This window comes from Oryctolagus cuniculus, chromosome 14 (assembly GCF_051225735.1).
Source record: "Oryctolagus cuniculus isolate XC-2025 breed Fujian yellow rabbit chromosome 14, ASM5122573v1, whole genome shotgun sequence".
Classification (NCBI taxonomy): domain Eukaryota; kingdom Metazoa; phylum Chordata; class Mammalia; order Lagomorpha; family Leporidae; genus Oryctolagus; species Oryctolagus cuniculus.
In genome coordinates this window covers 62,759,752-62,781,752 of record NC_142880.1, presented here as the reverse complement: position 1 = coordinate 62,781,752, position 22,001 = coordinate 62,759,752, and the positions used below count along the sequence as shown (strand labels likewise).

General features: G+C 45.4%; 1 protein-coding gene across 8 annotated transcripts in view; it reads left to right on the top strand.

The window, feature by feature from the left end:
- CPLANE1 (ciliogenesis and planar polarity effector complex subunit 1) overlaps nt 1-22,001 on the top strand; it is a 134,060-nt gene that overhangs the window by 65,948 nt on the left and 46,111 nt on the right. For all 8 annotated transcript variants that reach the window (XM_051853812.3, XM_089312744.1, XM_089312740.1 and 5 more), the window contains 7 exons: nt 2,815-3,007; nt 5,168-5,461; nt 5,620-6,390; nt 12,352-12,522; nt 15,079-15,207; nt 17,155-17,209; nt 18,085-18,189. In XM_051853812.3, coding sequence (XP_051709772.3) covers nt 2,815-3,007; nt 5,168-5,461; nt 5,620-6,390; nt 12,352-12,522; nt 15,079-15,207; nt 17,155-17,209; nt 18,085-18,189 — 1,718 coding nt within the window. The remainder of the gene's footprint in view (nt 1-2,814; nt 3,008-5,167; nt 5,462-5,619; nt 6,391-12,351; nt 12,523-15,078; nt 15,208-17,154; nt 17,210-18,084; nt 18,190-22,001) is intronic.

The window sequence follows — 22,001 nt, the reverse complement described above, 5'->3', positions numbered from 1 at the left end:
GGGATGCCAGCACTGCAGGTGGAACTTTACTGGCTATGCCACAGTGCCGGCCCCCATCACTTGTGTTTTAAAGACTTAAATAGACTGTAAAAAAATGGCTAGACCAGTTTTTTCCTGGGTGGGGGTGGGGTGGAAAGTGCCCATATGAGATTCCAGTGCTGCCAACAGAGTCTTGACCTACTATACCACAGCACTGGGCCCTAAAGTTATCTTAAAATAGGCAGATTAGGGCTGGCAATGTGGTGTAGCGGATTAAGGTGCTACCTGCAATGCCTGCATCCCATATGGGCACCGGTTCAAGTCCCAGCTGCTTCACTTCTAATCTAGCTCTCTGCTGTGACCTGGAAGAGCAGTAGAGGATAGCCAAAGTCCTTGGGCCCTCCTCACCCACGTGTGAGACCAGAAGAGGATCCTGGCTCTTGGCTTTGGATTGCATAGCTTCAGCCATTGCAGCCAATTGGGGAGTGAACCAGCAGATGGAAGACTTCTCTTTCTCTATGCCTCTCTTTATTTCTCTATGTAACTCTGACTTTCAAATAAATAAATCTTAAAAAAAATAAAATAGGCCAGTGTCGCGGCTCACTAGGCTAATCCTCCGCCTTGCGCCTCTGGCACACCAGGTTCTAGTCCCGGTTGGGGCGCCGGATTCTGTCCCGGTTGCCCCTCTTCCAGGCCAGCTCTCTGCTATGGCCCGGGAGTGCAGTGGAGGATGGCCCAGGTGCTTGGGCCCTGCACCCCATGGGAGACCAGGAAAAGCACCTGGCTCCTGCCTTCGGATCAGCGTGGTGCGCCGGCCGCAGCGCACCGGCCATGGCGGCCATTGGAGGGTGAACCAACGGCAAAGGAAGGCCTTTCTCTCTGTCTCTCTCACTGTCCACTCTGCCTGTTAAAAAAATAAATAAATAAAATAAAATAGGCAGATCAGTTGCAATGCTTACTTTCAGTGGATTTGGCAGATAGTTTTGTTAGCATTTTAGATGCTTGATGGAAGGTGGATGTTACCATTGAAATGGAATGAGTGAATCAACCTAAGTGCAATTTAATATATTCTTTGCGTTTTGGAAATAGTGATCAGCTTATTTTAATACAATAATTACCTACTGCCTTGTTTAGGAAATTAATTTACTTAAAAAATATTGAGTACTGGCAATGTTTAAGGAATAATCCTTCTAAGGTAATTTTTAAAAAACAGCTTGTTTTTAACCTTAATTTTTATTTCTAAATAAGCATTTTTTGGTGAGAGCTTATTATAAAGGTAAACTCTGGAGTTTGTTTGGAAATGAAATGTTCACAATATGATTGTTTCACATTTTACAAAAGATTTATTTTAGTGACAATGCTCTGCTGCAGTGGGTTAATAAAGCCACTGTCTGCAGCACTGGCATCCCATATGGGCACCAGTTTGGTTCCTGGCTGCTCTACTTTCCATCCTGTTATGTGCTAATGTGCCTGGGAAAGCAGCGGAGGATGGTTCAGTTCCTTGGTCCCCTGCACCCACATGGGATATGCAGAAGAAGTTCCTGGCTTTGGCCTGGCCCAGCCCTGGTTATTGTGGCCAATTGGGAAGTGAACCAGTGGACATAAGATCTCTCTGTCTCTCCCTCTCTCTCTGTAAAAATCTTTTTAAAAAATTTATTTGAAAGGCAGAGTTAGAAAGGAGGACAAAGATTTTTCAAATACAGTAGTTGGTTTTATTGATTCAGGAATTAAACATTTTTTCTTAAGATTATTTATTTGAAAGAGTTACACAAAGGAGAGGCAGAGAGAGAGACAGAGAAAGAGAGAGAAAGTCTTCCCTTTGCTGGTTCACTCCCCAATTGGCCTCAGCGGCCTGAGCTATGCCGATCCGAAGCCAGGAGCTTCTTCTAGGTCTCCCATGTGGGTGCAGGGGCCCAAGGACTTGGGGCATCTTCTACTGCTATCCCAGGCCATAGCAGAGAGCTGGAACGGAAGTGGAGTAAATGGGGCTCAAGCCAGCGCCCATACGGATGTCAGCACTTCAGGTGGCGGTTTTCCCCACTACACCATAGCGCCAGTCCTGGGATTAAACATTTGTTTAGAAAGATTTATTTATTTATTTGAAAGGCAGAATTACAGAGGGGGAGAGAGAGAGATCTTCAGTCTTATCGATCACTCCCCCAAATAACTGTATTGCCTGGAGCTGGGCTGGTCTGAAGCCAGGAGGCAGATGATTCTTCCTGGTCTCCCACTTGGGTCCAGGGGCCCAAGAACTTTGGGCCATCCTCAGCTGCTTTCCCAGGCTCATTAGCAAGGAGCTGCATCAGAAGTGGAGCAGCCTGGATTTGAACTGGTGCCCCATATGGGATGCCAACACTGTAGGTGGTGGCTTTGCCTGCTATGCCACAGTGCCGGCCCCTGAACAATTTTAAAACCCATTCTTTATCTACTTTTCTTAACTCTACTTTGGCCCCTTTAGTTTAGTCAAAATACTAATTTCTAATCAAATTGTAAAGTCTGTACAGTTAATTGGAATGATTGGATATGTCTCAAACTCAGAAGTCTACGGGTACCAGACAAATAAAATAAATTGTTAACTGTTTTGGGTTCTAACAGCCCAGGAAGGGGAACATTGCTAACCAGACAGGACCTTGAATAAAGGCATTCAGATGAAAACATGACCGCAGTGTCCAGTGACTGATGGGTGCTAGAGAAACAGGCTTTACAGTGGAGATTGTCTGACAGCTGTCAGAATAACCTTTACATCTGAAGAAAAATGGGTCTGAATGTTTAGATAATAAACATCTAGTTTGTTTTCTGTTGAATGATTTTTTTAATCTAAATTCTTCCACATAGTGCACAGATTTCTGCATTTAAAGATAAGTCTCTCCCGTTTCCACCTCCGGTACCGAGTGGAGTCAGTGTTGCTTCAGAAACACCTGTTCCAGTTCCTCAGACGACACAGCAGAGTGAACACACTGTTCAGTTACCAGATTCTTCAGATTCTGTTAGGCAGATGCTCCAGGATGAAATGTTTAAATTAGTTCAGGTAAGCATATCACTATAGAAATATATAAGCCTACATGACATAAGCAAAATTTAAAAATATTGATAGGCTTCCAGAAAAATACAAGGAAAAATTAAAATGCAGGCAAATTCCATGCTTTGAGCAGTTGATCATTCAGAAGTTGGTAAGTCTGGGGCCTGGAGTCCAGGCTGAGCTCCTGCCTTCTCACAATGACTTCTTTTCACTGAGATCTTAGCACTGCAGCTGCTCCCAGAGCTGAGGCGGGGCAGTCAGACCAAATCAGTGGGCTTCTGCTCAGAAGTCTCCAAAGTTCATGTTGTAGCAGCGGCTGTCACATCATATCCTTTATCCACGGAGCAGAATTTGGCGTGGCTGAAGCTGGCAGCTACATTCCAGGTCGTTGATCCCCAGGACTTCCTGTCATTGTCTTTTCACTTGGTTATCCTTTTCTCTGTCTACTTACAGTTTTTCATTATTTTTGTTTTTTCTTGAAGCATTCGTTTTCCTCAAGTCTCATTATCATTTGTTTTGTATCTACTTTTTTTGTGATATAATGTGTCATTTTATGATGAATCTTGCCACTAATTTCCTTTTTTAGTCTAAGTGCCCCTGTTGCTTGGCACTTACAGAAACTGGTTTTATTCTTATTCTCCCCAGTCCCTTGATTATCCTTTCTGTGTTGTAATACCACTTGTTCTACCAGCTTAAAGTTTTAGAAGCATTTCTTAAAGTGTTATATAGTCACACTTCTATGCATTTACTGTGTTCTGCAAAAATTCTGAGCACACAAGAGATTCAGAATCACTGTCTTAGAGAGCCATCCTTGCCATCTTCATTACTTGTATCCAGTGTTTGGCTATGCCCTTTTGATTCCTGGCCCACATTATGCGCTAGAATGGCACCTTGCTATATCCACAGCTGTAGTCGACATGAGATTTACAGCATTTTATACTTCAGATGTCTTAGGTAAGCATCTTCTAGGACATACTTCTTCAGATATTATCTCAATACTATCTCCTATTTTTAAAATCTTTGCCAATTTCAGGGACAAATTTATATACTATATGAATCAGTCTTGTTTTAAAAATAGAGAGGTAGATGTTTGGCACAGCTGATAGGAGCCCTCATCCTGTATCAGTGCTGAGGTTGGAGTCTTGGCTTCATTCTGCATTCCAGTTTCCTGCTACTGCCATCCTGTGAGGCAGCAGGTACCGACTCTAGTAGTTGGGTTTGTGGCTCCTGGCGCTTTGTGTTAAGAGTGCCAGAGAGAGCAAGATTTTCCACTGGTTCATTCCACCAGTCTGTACAATATTCAGAGTTGGGCTAGGCTGGAGCCAGAAGCCCAGAAATCAATCCTAGTCTCCCATGTTGGGCCCAAGTATTTGAGCCATCATTGCTGCCTCCCAGGGAGCTCATTAGCAGGAAGCTGGATCAGAAGTGGAGGAGCTGGGGCTCAAACCAGGCACTCTGATGTGGGCATCCCAAGCAGCACCTTAACTGCTGCACTCAGTGTTCCTTTCTAGGAGTTCTTCAATTATGTTCCACTCCATCAGATCCCTCCTCTCTGCTCTCTGGGATGTTTATGGAGACTGGATTACAAATAGTCCCAAGTTCATTCATGAGTTAATATTCATATTCCCAGTTGATAAGAAGGTACACCTTTTTTTTTTTTTGTCTTTTATAAAAAGAAGCAGTGTCAGGCGAGTTGTTTGGCCTACCAGTTAAGATGTCAGGTTAAGATTCCCACATCCCATATAGGAGGGCCTGGGTTCAATAACCAGTTCCTGAATCCGGCTTCCTGCTGATGTGGAACCTAAGAGATGGCAAGATGACTCAAGTGATTGGGTTTCTGCCACTTACCTTGGAAGCCTGGATTGAGTTTCTGACTCCCAGCTTCAGCCCTAGCTTATGCACAGCTGTTGTTGGCATCTGAGGAATGAACCAGCAGACAGAAGCTCACTCTCTGTTTGTCTCTCTCCTCTCTCTTTTTCTGTCTTTCTTCTTCTCAAACAAAAATTCAGTATTATTTTTTAAAAAATTCTCCTGGCTTTGCTTCCTGCTCAGCATTCATGAGTCTGACAGATAATGAGACAAAGGTATGACTGTTATAGAATACTAAGATGATTGTTGCCTTTGGTTTCTTTCCATTTTTCTCACATAACTCTGATTATTTTATTCTAGCTACAACAGATCAACTTCATGAGCTTAATGCAAATAGTAGGATCATCCTTTGCTAACCTACCAGATATACAACAACTTGTACAGCAGTCTCAGTCTCTGCATTTCCGGGGAAGCCAAGTATTGAACCCCACAAACGGGAGTGATTGTGTTGAAGAGAACAGTAGAAATCTTAAGGAGAGGATTTTTATTAAGCCACAGTTCATGGGAGAGTACAACAGAGAGCCTGGCAGGGACAGCCCACATTGCCAAGAAGGAATTACCCAATCTGATCAAAAAAGCAATGGGAATTTACAGGTAATGTAGTAGTTCCACTGTTGGTTTTTGTTATTTGAGTAAATAAATTTTTTAGCATAATTACCTCCCACCCTCTTCAAAACATATTGAACATTTTTCAAATAAGAGGAATGTGTACTATATTCTAAACTTACACAGTATGTCTTTTTCTCTTCCAGAATGTTCCACAAGGGAGTATTCCTTCACATCATTTAGGCAGCCAGTCCCAGAAGAGAAAACTGACTCCAGCATCTGAAAGCTTACCACCCACTGGGTTTTCTCTAGCCGCTGCTGAAAATACTCACCTGTACCTTTTGTCCACCCCTTCTGCTCTTCAGAAGACACCTAGACTCATCCCACTTGCAAAATCTTTTAGTCCTGGTGATGGTTTTCCTTTGCTTCAGTTTCAGCCTAAGCAAGAGTTCAAGCCCCCTTATTTACATACAGGAAGAGTTCCACCAGTTCCATTCAGGCCTCTGGCCCAACCACGAGAGGCTTGGGGATTCTCCGATTCCTCCCAGCCTCCTCTGCCCCAGAAAATAGTGCACACTACTGCAGTATCTCATGTGAATGGAAGCCAGCACAATATGGAAGCCATAACAGAAGCTGCTGAGCAGAAGAAATGGGCAGAAACTGTGATTACAGAGGTCCCTAAGCATGTGAACCTGGGTCAGGATGTCAGCCTAGAAAACTTGACACCTCAACAGGACTCTTCAGTATTTGCAAATCCAGAAAAAACACTTAATATTAAATCTGGGCTCCTGGAGATACCTCCTCAGAATTCCCTTGGACTTCCCTTATTACACCTGCAACTTAAACCTCCTTTGATAGTTCCACCAGCCTCAAGAACATCAGTTACAGCTCCTGCAGTACCCATCCGGGCTGTTGCAGAAGAAAGAAAACACTCAGGACTATCATTACTTCATTCCTGTCTATCTCCAGAAACTGTGGTAATGCATTTCTGTGCAGTGATGCGAAAGCAGGGGCATTTCTCATACTCTGAATACTGTCTATTCAATAAGAAGCTCTTGTACATTTCTCTTTTAAAAATAATGCTTACAATCATAGAAAACAACATAAAAGTCAGGTTTAAAATAATTATTATGTATTTAAATTTTTTTAGAAAAAAGATTTATTTTATTTATTTGAAAGAGTTATAAGGAAAGGTAGCGACAGGGAGGGGGTGAGATCTTCCATCCGCTGATTTACTCCCCAAATGGCTGCAATGGCCGAAGCTGAGCCGATCCAAAGCCAGGAGCCAGGAGCTTCTTCCAGGTTCCCCATGTGAGTGCAGGGGCCTAAGCATTTGGGCCATCTTCTACTACTTTCCCAGGCCATTGGTAGGGAGCTGGATCCAAAAGAGGAGCAGCTGGGACTCAAACTGGTGCCCATAAGGGATGCTGGTGCTAGAGGCCGGGACTTTAACCCACTGTGCCACAGCACTGGCCCCCAATTATAGTGTTTTTTAAAGGCTTTAGGTTTGGCTGGGCTATCAATACTAAAGTTGACTCTATTTTTTTACAGTGTTTATTTTTAGCTTCTTGAAAGGTAATGAGCAAGAGAGCAAGCAAGCTTCCATCTGTTGGATTGCTTCCCAAATGCCCACAACAGCCAGGGTCAGGCCAAAGCCAGGAGCCTGCAACTCCATCTGGGCCTTCCAAATGGGTGGCATTGCCAGCTCTTGAGCTGTCTCCTCTGCTGCCTCCCAGGTTGCATTAGTAGGGAGCAGGGTTGGAAGTAGAACAGCTGGGACTCAAAGTCAGCACTCTGCTCTGGGATGCAGGTGTTGCAAGCCACAGTTAACATGTTGTACCATAATGCCTGCCTCTTATGGACTCACTCATAGTTATTTGTTCTGCTCAGAGAAGAATTAAGTACAGTAAGATGACTAACTGCTCCTATGCATGTGTGGAGTATATGTAGAGAAAGTGACCCAGTGCCCATATTGTTTGTGGTTCCTAGCAGTTGTGATATGGATCTTTGAATCTCTTAAAGGTTAAATTGTGAAATAGTCCCACGGTTGTCAGTAACTGGGCATAAAGCAAAATGGTATCTTTATGATCCTCCTCCCTTTAAAGATATAATGAAATTCGATTTGTTTAGATTTCAATTCTGTATTAGTACTATCTTTTTTGAAGATTTATTTATTTATTTGAAAGAGTTAAACAGAGAAGGAAAGAGAGAGAATGAGGGAGGGAGGGAGGGAGGTCTTCCATCTGCTGGTTCACTCCTCAATTGGCCGCAATGGCTGGAGCTGTGCCCATCTGAAGCCAGGAGCCAGGAGCTTCTTCTGGGTCTCCCATGCAGATGCAGGGGTCCAAGGACTTGGGCCATCTCCCACTGCTTTCCCAGGCTATAGCAGAGAGCTGGATCGGAAGTGGAGGAGCCAGGTCTCAAACTGGTGCCCAAATGGAATGCCATCACAGCAGGCCACGGCTTTACCCACTACACCACAGCGCCGGCCCCGGTAATATCTTATTTATTAATCATTCTCTGATATGCTTTTTAAGATTTGAGTATGCTAGTTGGAAAAAATATTTATCATGCCTCCTTTTTATGTGAACACATTGTGAGTAGAAGAAGAAAGGATTAGGGGCTGGCGCCGTGGCTCACTTGGTTAATCCTCTGCCTGCAGCGCCTACATCCCATATGGGTGCCAGATTCTAGTCCCAGTTGCTCCTCTTCCAGTCGAGCTCTCTGCTGTGGCCCAGGAGACAGTGGAGGATGGCGCAAGTGCTTGGGTCCCTGCACCCACATGGGGGATCTGGAAGAAGCACCTGGCTCCTGGCTTCGGATCGGTGCAGCTCCGGGTGTAGCGGCCATTTGGGGAATAAAACAATGGAAGGAAGACCTTTCTCTGTCTCTATCTCACTGTCTATAACTGTACCTGTCAAATAATAATAATAAAAAAAAGGATTAGAGGAATGGAATAATAGAGATTTTTGAGGAGTTTTTTTTTTTTTTAATTTATTTTATTTATTTGAAAATCAGTTACAGAGAGAGGTCTTCCTTCTGCTGGTTCACTCCCCAAATGACTGCAGCACTCAGAGCTGAGCTAATCCAAAGCCAGGAGCCAGGAGCTACAGGCTGTGGCTTTAACCCACTGCGCCACAGCGCCGGCCCCTGGGAGAATTTTTTTAAAAAGATTTGTTTATTTATTTGAAAGAGGAGTTACAGAGACAGGGAAAACAGAGGGAGGTCTTCTATCTGCTGATCCACTTTCCGACTCTTTTTTTTTTTTTTTGACAGGCAGAGTGGACAGTGAGAGAGAGAGACAGAGAAAAAGGTCTTCCTTTGCCGCTGGTTCACCCTCCCATGGCTGCCGCGGCCGGCGCACCGCGCTGATCCAAAGGCAGGAGCCAGGTACTTCTCCTGGTCTCCCATGGGGTGCAGGGCCCAAGGACCTGGGCCATCCTCCACTGCACTCCCGGGCCACGGCAGAGAGCTGGCCTGGAAGAGGGGCAACCGGGACAGAATCCGGCACCCTGACCGGGACCCGGTGTGCAGGCGCCGCAAGGCGGAGGATTAGCCTAGTGAGCCGTGGCGCCGGCCTGCTGATCCACTTTCCAATTGGCTGTTAGAGCCGCGGTTGGTCCTGGCTGAAGCCAGCAATCAGGAACTTCATCTAGGTCTGCATGCATGCAGGGGCCCAAACACTTGAACCAGCCTTTGCTGCTTTCGCAGGTATATTAGCAGGGAGCTGGATCAGAAGTGGAGCAGCTGGGACTTGGGCGAGTGCCCATGTATGATGTCAGTGTTTCATTCAGCAACTTTATCCACTATGTCACAACGCCGGCACCAAGAAGAATTTTTTTCTTTTAAATATTTATTTATGGGGGCCAGCGCTTTGGCATAGCAAGTGAAGCTGCTGCCTGTGGTGCTGGCATCCATATGGGCGCCAGATCGAGTCCTGGCTGCTCTGCTTCCAATCCAGCTCTCTGCTGTGACCTAAAAGGCAGTGGAAGATGGCCCAGATGCTTGGGCCCTTGCCTCTGCATGGGAGACATGGAGGAAACTCCTGGCTCCTGGCTTCGGAACGGCACAGCTCCAGCCATTGCGGCCAGTTGAGTGAACCAGTAGATGGAAGACTTTCTCTCTCTCTCTCTCTCTCTGTGCCTCTCCTTTTCTCTCTGTGTAACTGACTTTCAAATAAATGAATTATTCTTTAAAAAATATTTATTTATGAGCTGGAACTGTGGTGTAGCAGGTAAAGCTGTCCGTGCAACACCAGGCACCCATGTGGTTCCTGCAGCCGAAGATGGCCTGAGTGCCTGGGCCCCTGCACCCATGTGGAATACCTGGAGGCAACACCTGGCTTTAGCCCAGCCTAGTCCTGGCTGTTTTGGCTAGATGGGGAGTGAACCAGCAGGAAGCCCCTTGTCTCTACTCCCCTTTCGCTGTCTCTGTAACTCTGATTTTCAAGTAAGTAAATCATCAGGAGCCAGTGCTGTGGTTTAGTGAGTAAAACTGCTGCTCGCGACGCTGGCATGCCACATGGCCACTGGTTTGAAACCCAGCTGTTCCACTTCTGATCCAGTTCCATGCTCATGTACCTGGGAAAGCATTGGAGGATGGCCCAAGTACTTGTACCCCTGTACCCACATGAGAGACCCAAAAGAAATTCCTGGCTCCTGACCTTAGGCCAGCCTAGTTCTGGCTGTGCAGCCATTTGGGGAGTGAACCAATGGATGGAAGAGCTCTCTCTTTCTCTGTTTTTGCCTCTCTCTCTGTAACTTAGCCTTTCAAATAAAATAAGTAAATCTTAAAAAGAGAATCTTCTGAAAATTTAAGATTATTTATTTATTTTAAAGAGTGATGGAGAAGGGGAAAGATCTTCCATCTGTTGGCTCACCCTTCCAAGTGGCCCCAGCAGCCAGGGCTGGGCCAGGCTGAAGCCAGGAACCAGGAGCCAGGAGCTTCTTCCAGGTTTCCCACGTGGGTGGCAGGGGCCCAAGTACTTGAGCCATCTTCTGCTGCCTTCCCAAGTGCACTAGCAGGGAGCTGAATCTAAAGTGGGACTGTGAGGACTCTAGCTGGCACCCATGAGGGATTCCAGTGTCACAGGCAGGCAGCTTACCCTGCACCACGAAGCTGGCCCCCTGAGAAGAATTCTCTTAAGGATTTGTTTTATTTGAATGGCAGAGTTACAGAGACAGAGAGAGATCTTTCATCCACTGGTTTACCCCTCAAATGACCACAATGGCCAGGGCTGGGTCAGACCGAAACCAAGAGCCAGGAACCAGGAAATTCATCTGAGTCTCCCATATGGGTACTGGGGCCAAAGCACTTGGGCCATCTTTGCTGCTTTCCCAGGTGCATTAGCAGGGAGCTGGATCAGAATTGGGCAACCAGGACTTGAACCAGTGTCCATATGGGATGGTGGCATTGCAGGTGGATTAACCTGTTACATTATAATGCTGGACCCGAGCTGAATTTCTAAAAACAATTTTTTAATGAGCCCCCAAGTTCCCAGTTCCCTGCTTCAGGAGTTTTAAGTATACTGCTCATGTGTTCTTTTTTTTTTTTTTTTTTTTAACAGGCAGAGTGGACAGTGAGAGAGAGAGAGAGACAGAGAGAAAGGTCTTCCTTTGCCGTTGGTTCACCCTCCAATGGCCGGCGCACCGCGCTGATCCGATGGCAGGAGCCAGGAGCCAGGTGCTTTTCCTGGTCTCCCCTGGGGTGCAGGGCCCAAGCACCTGGGCCATCCTCCACTGAACTCCCATGGCACAGCAGAGAGCTGGCCTGGAAGAGGGGCAACCGGGACAGAATCCGGCACCCCAACCGGGACTAGAACCCGGTGTGCCGGCACCGCTAGGCGGAGGATTAGCCTAGTGAGCCGCGGCGCCGGCCCCTGCTCATGTGTTCTATGTCTTTTTGTGTGTGTGTGTGTGTTCTATGTCTTTATGCCTCTGCATCCTCCCTTTCCAATAATTTAAAATGAAATGGCAGATATTATGCCATTTCATGTCTAGTTGTAAAAAGTATGATTTTTAAAAAAGATTTACTTATTTACTTGAAAATCAGTTACACACACACACCCACACCCACAGAGAGAGAGAGAGAGAGAGAGAGAGAGAGAGAGAGATCGATCTTCTGATTGTTCACTCTCCAGAAGGCCGTAAAGGCTGGGGCTGGTCCAGGCTGAAGCCAGGAGCTCCCTCCCTCCCAGGGGCCCAAGCACTTTTCCCAGATCATTAACAGAGAGCTGGATTGGAAGTGGATCAGCTGGGACATGAACTGGCACCCAGATGGAATGCCAGCGTTGCAGGCAGAGGCTTCACCTGTTGCACTACAACACTGGCCCTAGAAGGATGACTTTTTTTTTTTTTTTTTTAAGATTTATTTGAAACAGTTAAAGGAGAGAGGGAGGGAAAGAGGCCTCCCATCTGCTGGTTCACTTCCAAGTGGCTGCAATGGCCAGAGCTGGGCCACTCTGAAGGCAGGAGCCAGGAGCCAGGAGCTTTCTCCTGGTTTCCCACTCAGGTGCAGGGACCCAAGGACTTGGGCTTTCTTCTGCAGCTTTCTCAGGCCATAGCAGAGAGCTGGATTGGAATTGGTGCAGCCGGGTCTCGAACTGGCTCCCGTATGGGATGCCAGCACTGCAGGCTGCGGCTTTACCTGCTACACCACAGTGTTGGCCACGAAGGGTGATCGTCTAATCTGGGAATAAAATGTGGAAGATGGGGACTTCTGACTTGATGTCTGTATAAGGACGATCTAGTGGAATTTGTTAGTGCTGGAAAATCTCTTCTTCCTAAGATATGGACGCTCATCTTACAGTCTAAGTCAGTTTGTTAATGTTTGATTTGTTTTACCTCTTGCACATTTAAAAACATTTAAAGAAATGCTTTTCTTACTTTTTAATGTATGGCACAGCTTTTTAATTTTTATTATTATGCTGTTTCTTATAGTGTAAGAAGCCGCAACTTATCCCACTTGAAAACCTCCTTGCCTTTAAAAAAAGCCAGAAGAAACTGACACTTAGTTTATTTGAACAAGGTGATTCTGCACACCTGCAGCTTCTGAAGGCTGAAATTGAATCATCTGAAGTAAGACAAGTAAAAGACAGTAAAAAAAGGCAAGTTTTAAATGACATTTGGCAGTACCGCATGAAAGCAAGGTCATTATTATTTACAATCTCATAGTCCTAAAGGTGTGAGTCATGTCGTTTAGCCTCCTAGCCTGTATTTTCATATTGTTTCCCTGTTAAGTGTCATGCACTTGAACACTTACTGTAATGAGCACAGTTTCTATATTGTGAGACAAATACTGTCGTCGTTGAAGGAATTATTTTCTACTGTTCATAGGCTGAAGCACTCCTGTATTTGTTTCTGCCACGGGATAAGAACTGTCTTTTGCATACTTGGTATCATGTAATAGTCCATGTACTGTCCAAAACTTGAAGCAGTATATTATAATTATATTTTTAAAAATATTTATTTATTTATTTGAAAGAATTACAGAGAGAGAGAAGGAGAGACAGATCTTTGATCTGCTGGTTTACTCCCCAAGTGACGACAACTGCCAGGGCTGAGCCAGGCCAAAGCTAGGAACCTGGGAATTCATCCTTGTCTCCTACCTGGGTGGAAGGGGCCCAAGTATTTGGACCATTTTCTTTTGCTTTTCTTGGCCATTAGCAGGGAACTGGATCAGAAGTGGAGTAGCTGGGACTTGAACTGGAGCCCATATGGGATGCTGGTGTGGTAGGGGGGTTTGCTACAATGCCAGCCCTATTGTTACTCATTGTTCCATATTCTCTGGACTTCTAAAGGAAGCAGTTGAGAAAGTGATGCAAGTTGTTTTAGGAAAGTGAATGTGTATGTAAAGAAACAAAGCTGTGACAGGTTTTTGGCCTAGCAGTTAAGGCATGAGCATCCCACATCAGAGCATAAGGGTTAGGGGCCAGCGCTGTGGCGTAGCAGGTAAGGCCGCTGCCCACAGTGCCAGCATCCCATATGGGCGCCAGTTTGAGTCTTGGCTGCTCCACTTCCTATTCAGCTCTCTGCTATGGTCTGGGAGAGCAGCAGAAGATGGCCCAAGTCGTTGGGCCCCTGCACCTGTGTGGGAGACCCAGAAGAAGTTCTATGGCTCTGGATTGGCACAGCTCCAGCCGTTGTGACCATCTGGGGCGTGAATGAGTGGACGGAGGACCTCTCTCTCTCTGCCTGTCCTTATCTCTCTTTGTTACTCTGACTTTCAAATAAATAAAGTTAAAAAAAAAAAAAGTATGAGAATTGGATACCTGGCTCCTGATTCCAGCTTAAGACTGAAAAGCACTTATTACAGTATTTTACCTACATTGGATGTTCAAGACTTACATAGATTGGTAGACTTGGCCGGCGCCGCGGCTCACTAGGCTAATCCTCCGCCTTGCGGCGTCGGCACACCGGGTTCTAGTCCCGGTCGGGGCGCCGGATTCTGTCCTGGTTGCCCCTCTTCCAGGCCAGCTCTCTGCTATGGCCCGGGAGTGCAGTGGAGGATGGCCCAAGTGCTTGGGCCCTGCACCCCATGGGAGACCAGGAGAAGTACCTGGCTCCTGCCATCGGATCAGCACGGTGTGCTGGCTGCAGCGTGGCGGCCATTGGAGGGTGAACCAACGGCAAAGGAAGACCTTTCTCTCTGTCTCTCTCTCTCACTGTCCACTCTGTCTGTCAAAAAAAAAATAAATAAATAAAAAAAAAATAGATTGGTAGATTATTACTGAATCTAGAAAATAAATTTAAAATTACACAATTACCACACTAAAATTATCACCAGAAATGATTCTCTTTCCAGAAGTTGCTCATTCCTTCCATTCTTTTCCAAATATTCCCTGTTTACGTCTTCCCCTTACTGTTTGTGTACCTCTTTCCCCTCTGCTAAAAGTTCACTGAGGTGACCAAGTGTGCTTCACACCTTCAGATAGGCAAATGGAGGTGTCTGGTAGAGTATGTAGCATCAGCCAGTGAAAAGAGTTGGAAAACTACATAATAGTTCCAAAATAGGCAACAAAATAAAAAGAATAACCTGTGCCTATATTCCCATTACTGACATAGAACCGTCAGTTCAGTAGTAGTGGATGTTAAAATAATTTTACATTTCTTTTTTTTTTTTTTTTTTTTTTTTTTTTTGACAGGCAGAGTGGACAGTGAGAGAGAGAGAGAGACAGAGAGAAAGGTCTTCCTTTGCCGTTGGTTCACCCTCCAATGGCGCGCTGTGGCCGGTGCACCGCGCTGATCCGATGGCAGGAGCCAGGAGCCAGGTGCTTTTCCTGGTCTCCCATGGGGTGCAGGGCCCAAGCACCTGGGCCATCCTCCACTGCACTCCCTGGCCACAGCAGAGAGCTGGCCTGGAAGAGGGGCAACCAGGACAGAATCTGGCGCCCCAACCGGGACTAGAACCCGGTGTGCCGGCGCTGCTAGGCGGAGGATTAGCCTAGTGAGCCACGGCGCCGGCCCTTACATTTCTTTAATTTTCTTTCTTTGCTTATATTTGTCTGTTTTCCAGCAGAAAATTTTGCTCATTTAATTAAATGATACTGAAAATAATACATTATTGATAACTGTTTTCCTGTTTAGGGTGATACAGATGCAAAACTGATAACCCTATATCAGTAATGAAAGTATGCTCTGTGCTGTGCTACTGTTTTTAATAGGCAGAGACGTCGAGCTGTGAAAGAGCTGCAAGCAAAAAGTTCTGAGAAATTAAAAAGAAAATCTGGTGTCACTTTCCGGCCAGAGGATTCTATCATTAATAGTGATGATCCCGAAGTTGTTATGAAACCCAAGGTATAGAACAACTATAGATTCTTCCCTGATTTTTATATACACAGTTTGGTGTGTGTTTGTGGTTTATTTAGTCTGATTGCTGGAAGCCTCAAAAGTGAGTAGGATAATCTTTATGTCGCTTTTAAAAAAAAAAAAGATTTATTTATTTGAAAGTCAGAATTACACAGAAAGAGGAGAGGCAGGGGTGGGGGGCTTCCATCCGCTGGTCACTCCTCAGTTGACTGAATGGCCAGAGATGCGCCGATCCGAACCCAGGAGCCAGGAGCTTCCTCCAGTTCTCCCATGTGGGTGCAGGAGCCCAAGGACTTGGGCCATCTTCTTCTGCTCTCCCAGGCCAGAGCAGAGAGATGGATCAGAAGTGGAGCAGCCAGGACTCAAACCAGCACCCACATGGAATGCCAGCACTGCAGGCGGTGGCTTTACCTGCTATGCAACAGCGCTGGCCCGTATGTCACTCAATACATAAGTTCCTGCTGCTTCCCTCCCCACCACATCAGGTGCATAGGGTTATTTAAAACATCTTGATGGCAAGTCCAAAACTGCAGTTTAGACCCTGCCTGTGTGGCTTTTCTCTATTTTAAATCATTTTGCTTTTTTCCTGTAACACTGTAATGCATGTAGTATGTTATTTGGGCTTCTGTTACAGTTTCACCTATCTCTGAGGTGCTTCTAGGATTCCCGAAGCATAGATTTGCGAAACCTGTGTTATGTAACCTGTATTTTAAATCAAAATTTTTAAGTGTTCTGCTAAATTTGGGTTGAGCTGTTTTTGTGATAACAGATTAAACAAAAGTACACTTTTGTTTACACAGATTTTTTAAAAGTTATGGCTCAAGAGTATGTGTGGAGGCACATAGTAAAAATATTCGTTGTTGTCTTTAAGTATTTATTTATTGTTATTTGAAAGTCAGAGTGATGCAGAACTAGAATGAGAGAGCCAGAGACAGAGATCATCATCTGCTGGTTCATTCCCCAAAAGGTTGCAGCAGCTGAGGCCAGGCAGGCCAAAGTTAGGAGCCTGGAACTCTATGCTGATCTCACATGTGGGTGTCAAGAGCCCAGGAGGTTGGGCCATCTTCTGCTACCTTCCCAAGTGCATTACCAGGGAGATGCATCAGAAGCCAAAATAGCTAACACTGAATCCAGTACTCAAATGGGATGCAAGTGCTAAAAGTGGTGGCTTGGGGCTGGCGCCGTGGCTCACTTGGTTAATCCTCCACCTACGGTGCCAGCATCCCATAAGGGCACCAGGTTCTTGTCCTGGTTGCTCCTCTTCTGGTCCAGCTCTCTGCTGTGACCGGGAAGGCAGTGGAGGATGGCCCAGGTGCTTGGGCCCCTGCACCCGCATGGGAGACCAGGAGGAAGCACTTAGCTCCTGGCTTTGGATCAGCGTAGCTCCGGCTGTAGTGGCCATTTTGGGAGTGAACCAACGCAAGGAAGACCTTTCTCTCTCCCTCTCTCCCTCTCTCCCTCTCTCCCTCTCTCTCCCTCTCTCCCTCTCTCTCCCTCTCCCCCTCCCTCCCTCCCTCTCTCTCTCACTGTCTGTAACTCTACCTGTGAAAGTGAAAAAAAAAAAGTGGTGGTTTAACCTGCTGCACCATTGTACCACCTACCCCTAAAATATTTGTTGACTCCGTGAAAAATTTTAATGAGGTGCAGTAACTATTTGAGCATTGAAGAGACTCTGCAATGGAGAATTGCACATAACTTAATAACTTCACACTAAATTGTTAATACTCCTTTTTATTGCTGGACTTCTGAATTTTGTCTACTCTTATAAAGTTATTTTTTGATAAAAAAATTTGATAGGACAAATAATTATGCTCAGAAAAATAGAAACTGAACCTGTAGTTAAGGATTCAACAATCTTCCTAGCAAATGGTTTTTTTTTTTTTTTTTTTTCAAAAATAATAGATGTCTTTAGTTAATCATAGTTTATTCATTTAGGAACCACAGGAACATCTTGCTCCCCAGCCTTTGGAAGAGTTTGACATTCCTTTTGGTATGTATATGCATGAATATTGTAATAGCTAAGTTAAGAGGTAGAAGTCAGCTTCTAGAACTATATTCAGTATGAATTTCATATTATCTTTGACAAGATATGGGGGGTATGTGTGTTTATGTTTTGTTGTTGTTAAGTTTTATTTATATATTTATTTTGAGAGTCAGAGAAATACACACAAACATGGAGAGAAAGTCCCCATTTTCTGATTCCCTCCTCAAATGCTAACAGTCACTGTGGCTGGAGCCAGGAGTGTGGAACACAGTCCAGGTGTTCCATGCTGTGACAAGGACTCAGCTATATGGGCGGTCACCTTTGCCTCCAGGGTCTGCATTGGTGAGAAGTTGGAATTGGTGGGAGTTGGGGCCTGGAATCTAACCCAGGTCTCCCATATGGGATGTGGACATCTTAACCGCTAGGCCAAGTGTCCGTCCTGTGTGTGTTTCAAATCAGTGGTGACAGCCTGTGACCTGCAGCCCAATCTGAACCACTACTTAAGTTTTTTCTTTTTAAGATTTATTTTTATTTATTTGAAAGAGTTACCGAGAGAGGTCTTCCCTCTGCTGGTTCACTCCCCAAATGGCCCCAACGGCTGGAGCCAAACTGAAGCCATTAGCCAGGAGCTTCTGGGTCTCCCATATGGATGCAGGGGCCCAAGCACTTGGGCCATCCTCTGTTGCTTTCCCAGGCACATCAGCGGGGAGCTGGATCAGAAGTGGAGCAGCCAGAACACAAACTGGTGTCCATATGGGATGCCAGGGCTTTAACCTGCTGTGCCACAGTGCCGGCCCTGCCTCGCCTCTCTTGAGTTAGGTACTGTGCTTCTGGTCTGTTGGCTTCTCAGTGATCTCTTCTAATGTTTTGTTGTATTTAAGAAATGCTGCAAGATGATGTTACTACTTCAGCTGGACTGCATTTCATGGCTTCTGTAAGAAAGAAAGCTATAGGAAGTCACGATGCAAGTACAAATACAGACCCAGGTAAAGTGCTCCCTTTTGAAAAACCCATATATTGTGACATATTTAATAGATCTAGTCTTTGTCTTTAAGGCAGTGACTTAAAAGGAACTTTTAATCATTTGTCACAGGTTCTTCTGCCCAACCCAGGTATATACTGTACAAACTGAATTTATGATAGCGTAAGTAAAAGGTAGTAAAGATATTTATTCAAAACAGACATGAATAGCAACCTAGGTCAGTAGAAATAATGCTTTGAATCAGGTATTTTATGCCATTCAATTATGTTGACTGGAATTCCTTGTGTAAGGTTGAGAGGCCTGGAGCTGGGGCTAGTCAAGATGGAGCTGGAAGAGGAATATAACAGGTGCAGGATGGGAGGAGCAAGTCCTATGACCGAAAGGAGAACAGATAGGAAGTGTTGGAGGATCCAGCATCTGGAATGTTGCCTGACAGGTTCCTCATTCAAGTAACCGTTATAAGTAGGATCTTGAATAGTGCTTTGCTGGTTATTTCATAGTTATCTTTTTTTTTTCTTCAGACTTTTAGCAAATGGTTTAACTGTACAGAATTGTGTCTGTTTTTTAACTCTAATATTATCTTATTGTAAAAGACTATTGATTTTTTTTTAATTTTTTTTTTTATTTTTGACAGGCAGAGTGGACAGGGAGAGAGAGAGACAGAGAGAGAAAGGTCTTCCTTTGCCGTTGGTTCACCCTCCAATGGCCACCGCGGCCAGCGCATCGCGCTGATCCGATGGCAGGAGCCAGGTGCTTGTCCTGGTCTCCCATGTGGGTGCAGGGCCCAAGCACCTGGGCCATCCTCCACTGCACTCCCTGGCCACAGCAGAGCACTGGCCTGGAAGAGGGGCAACCAGGACAGAATCCGGCGCCCCGACCGGGACTAGAACCCGGTGTGCCAGCACCGCTAGGCGGAGGATTAGCCTATTGAGCCACGGCGCCAGCCACTATTGATATTATTTTAAAAATAATTTATATTCATTATTGAAAATTTGGATGATATAACAGACTATGAAGAAGATGAAGATTAACTGGATTAGCTGTAACCATACCCTTTGGCAATAACTTTTTTTTTTTTAAGATTTATTTATTTATTTGAAAGAGTTACACAGAGGAGAGGCAGAGAGAGAGAGAGAGGTATTCCATCCAATGGTTCACTCCCCAGCTGGCTGCAACAGCAAGAGCTGTGTTGATCTGAAGCCAGGAGCCAGGAGCTTCCTCTGGGTCTTCCATGCGGGTGCAGGGGCCCAAGGACCCGGGCCATCCTCCACTGCTCTCCCAGGCCAGCTGGATCAGAAGTGGAGCAGCTGGGTCTCGAACTGGCGCCTATATTGGATGCCGGCGCTTCAGGCCAGGGCGTTAACCCGCTGCACCACAGCGCTGGCCCTGGCAATAACATTTTTTTTTTTTAGAGATTTACTTATTTATTTGAAAGTCACAGTTACACAGAAAGAGAGAGAGAGAGAGAAGAGAGAGAGGTCTTCCATCCGATGGTTCACTCCCCAATTGGCCGCAACGGCTGGAGCTGCGCCAATCCGAAGCCAGGAGCCAGGAGCTTCTTCCAGGTCTCCCATGCAGATGCAGGGGCCCAAGAACTTGGGCCGTCTTTTACTGCCTTCTGAGGCCGTAGTAGAGAGCTGGATCAGAAATGGAGAAGCCAGATCTCAAACCTGCGTCCGTATGGGATGCCGACACTTCAGGCCAGGTTGTTACCCTGCTGTGCCATAGCGCCATTCCTGGCAATAACATTTTTAAAAAGATGTATTGAAAGGCAGAGTGTCAGAAAGAGGGAGAGACACAGAGAGTGTGTGCTAGTTTGCTTCCCGAATGCCTGCAATAGCCAGGGTTGGGCCATGCTGAAGCCAGTAGCCAGAAACTCCATCTTCATCTCTTATGTGGTGGCAGAGACCCAAGCACTTGGGTGAACATCTGCCTTCTCAGGCACATTAGCAGGAAGTTGGATTGAAAGCAGCATAGCTAGGACTTTTTGTTTAAGATTTATTTACTTGAGGGGCTAGCACTATGGTATAGTAGGTTAAGCCACTCTCTGCCTGTGGTGCCGGCATCCCATCTGGGCACAGATTCATGTCTTGACTGCTCCTCTTCCAATCCAGCTCCCCTCAGGTCCAGCTCTGGCCTGCAAAAGCAGGATAAGATGACCCAAATGCTTAAGCCCCTGAACCCAAGTGGGAGACCCAGAAGAAGCTTCTGGCTCCTGGCTTCAGATTAGCCCTATTCTGGCCTCTGTGACCTTGTGGAGAGTGAACCAGTGGATGGAAGACCTCTCTGTCTTTCCATCTCTCTGTCTGTAACTCTCCTGCTCAAATAAATAAATAGGTCTTTAAAAAATTTTATTTGAAAAGTATAGTTACAGAGAGGGAGGGAGAGAGAGAGATCTTCCATCCTCTGGTTCACTCCCCAAATGGCCGCAACAGCCGGCGCTGGGCCAGGCGGAAGCCAGGAACTTAATCTGAGTCTCCCATGTGAGTGCAGGGACCTAAGGACTGGGCCATCTTCCACTGCTTTCCCAGGTGTGGTAGCAGGAAGCTGAACTGGAATTGGAGCAGCTGGGAACCAGTGCCCATCTGGCACCGATAAGGGATGCCAGTGTTGCAGTGGTGGCTTCGTCCACTGCACCACAGCACTGTCCCCAGCCAATGACAGTTTGATAAAATATATACCATAAGTTCCTCCTTTACTATCTGAACCCTCATTGTCTAGGTATTGCTCTCTTCTGTAGTTTTCTCCTGAGAATCTAACCCACGTAAGTCCCCATGTTTGTTTTTGTCCAGGTCCTTTGAACATTCTCCTTTATAATTTCTTTCTCTCTTTAATATTCAGTTTATTTATTTGAAAGTGTAACAGAGACCAAAAACTGTACCTATGAAATTTACATTTATTAAGTAAAAGCTTTAAAAAAAAAAGTGAAAGAGGAAAAAAAAAAAAGAGTCACAGAGAGAGGGAGAGACAGAGATCTTCCATCTACTGCTGGTTCATTGCCCAAATGACTGCAACAGCAGGGGCTAGTCCAGGCAGAAGCTGGGAGCCTGGCATTCCTTCTGAGTCTCCCACATTGGTGGCAAGGTCCCATGCATTTGGGCCATCTTCTGCTGCTTTCCCAGGTACATTCCAGGGGCTTGGATCAGAAGTGGAGCAGCTAGGATCGAACATCCCATCTCATATGGGATGCTGGCATGACAGGCCATGGGTTACCCTGTTGTGCCACAGTGCCAGCTCCTAGAGTATATGTTACTCTTTAACATACCCATATAAATGGATACACATGGTTTTGCACCAAAATAAACTTCAATTTAATTCAATTTTCCACAAACTTTGGAACTTCCTTGAGTTACTTCATGTTAGTATACTTACAACATCATGCAAACTTGCTGCAGTGTTGAAGGTGATTTGTATGTGGTATGTTCACTGTTATTGCATATTACTAGTGAATTAACTGGATGTTATTGAAGAAGTGATGTTTAAAATGCTGTACAGTATGTAGGTTTCCTTGATATGTTGTTATTTAGGTGTTTAGAGTTATGTAAAGATATCTGGGAAAATTAGATGCTCTGGGACACCTTTGTTCCCCATTGAAATAATGTAATAATGTCTCGCTGCTTGAAAACTTTCCAGCACAGTTCTAGGAGTGGATTAAGTTTGAGTAACAGGAAGTGCTTTTATTTTGTACTCTTCTCATTTCACTTTGGTTTCTCCTTACATTGAGTATTTCCCTGTGTCATCAAAAAAGAACTTTGTAAGCATATTCCTTTTTTTCAGCTGTGTCATAAAGTAAAAGGATACCTCAAAAAGTTTGGA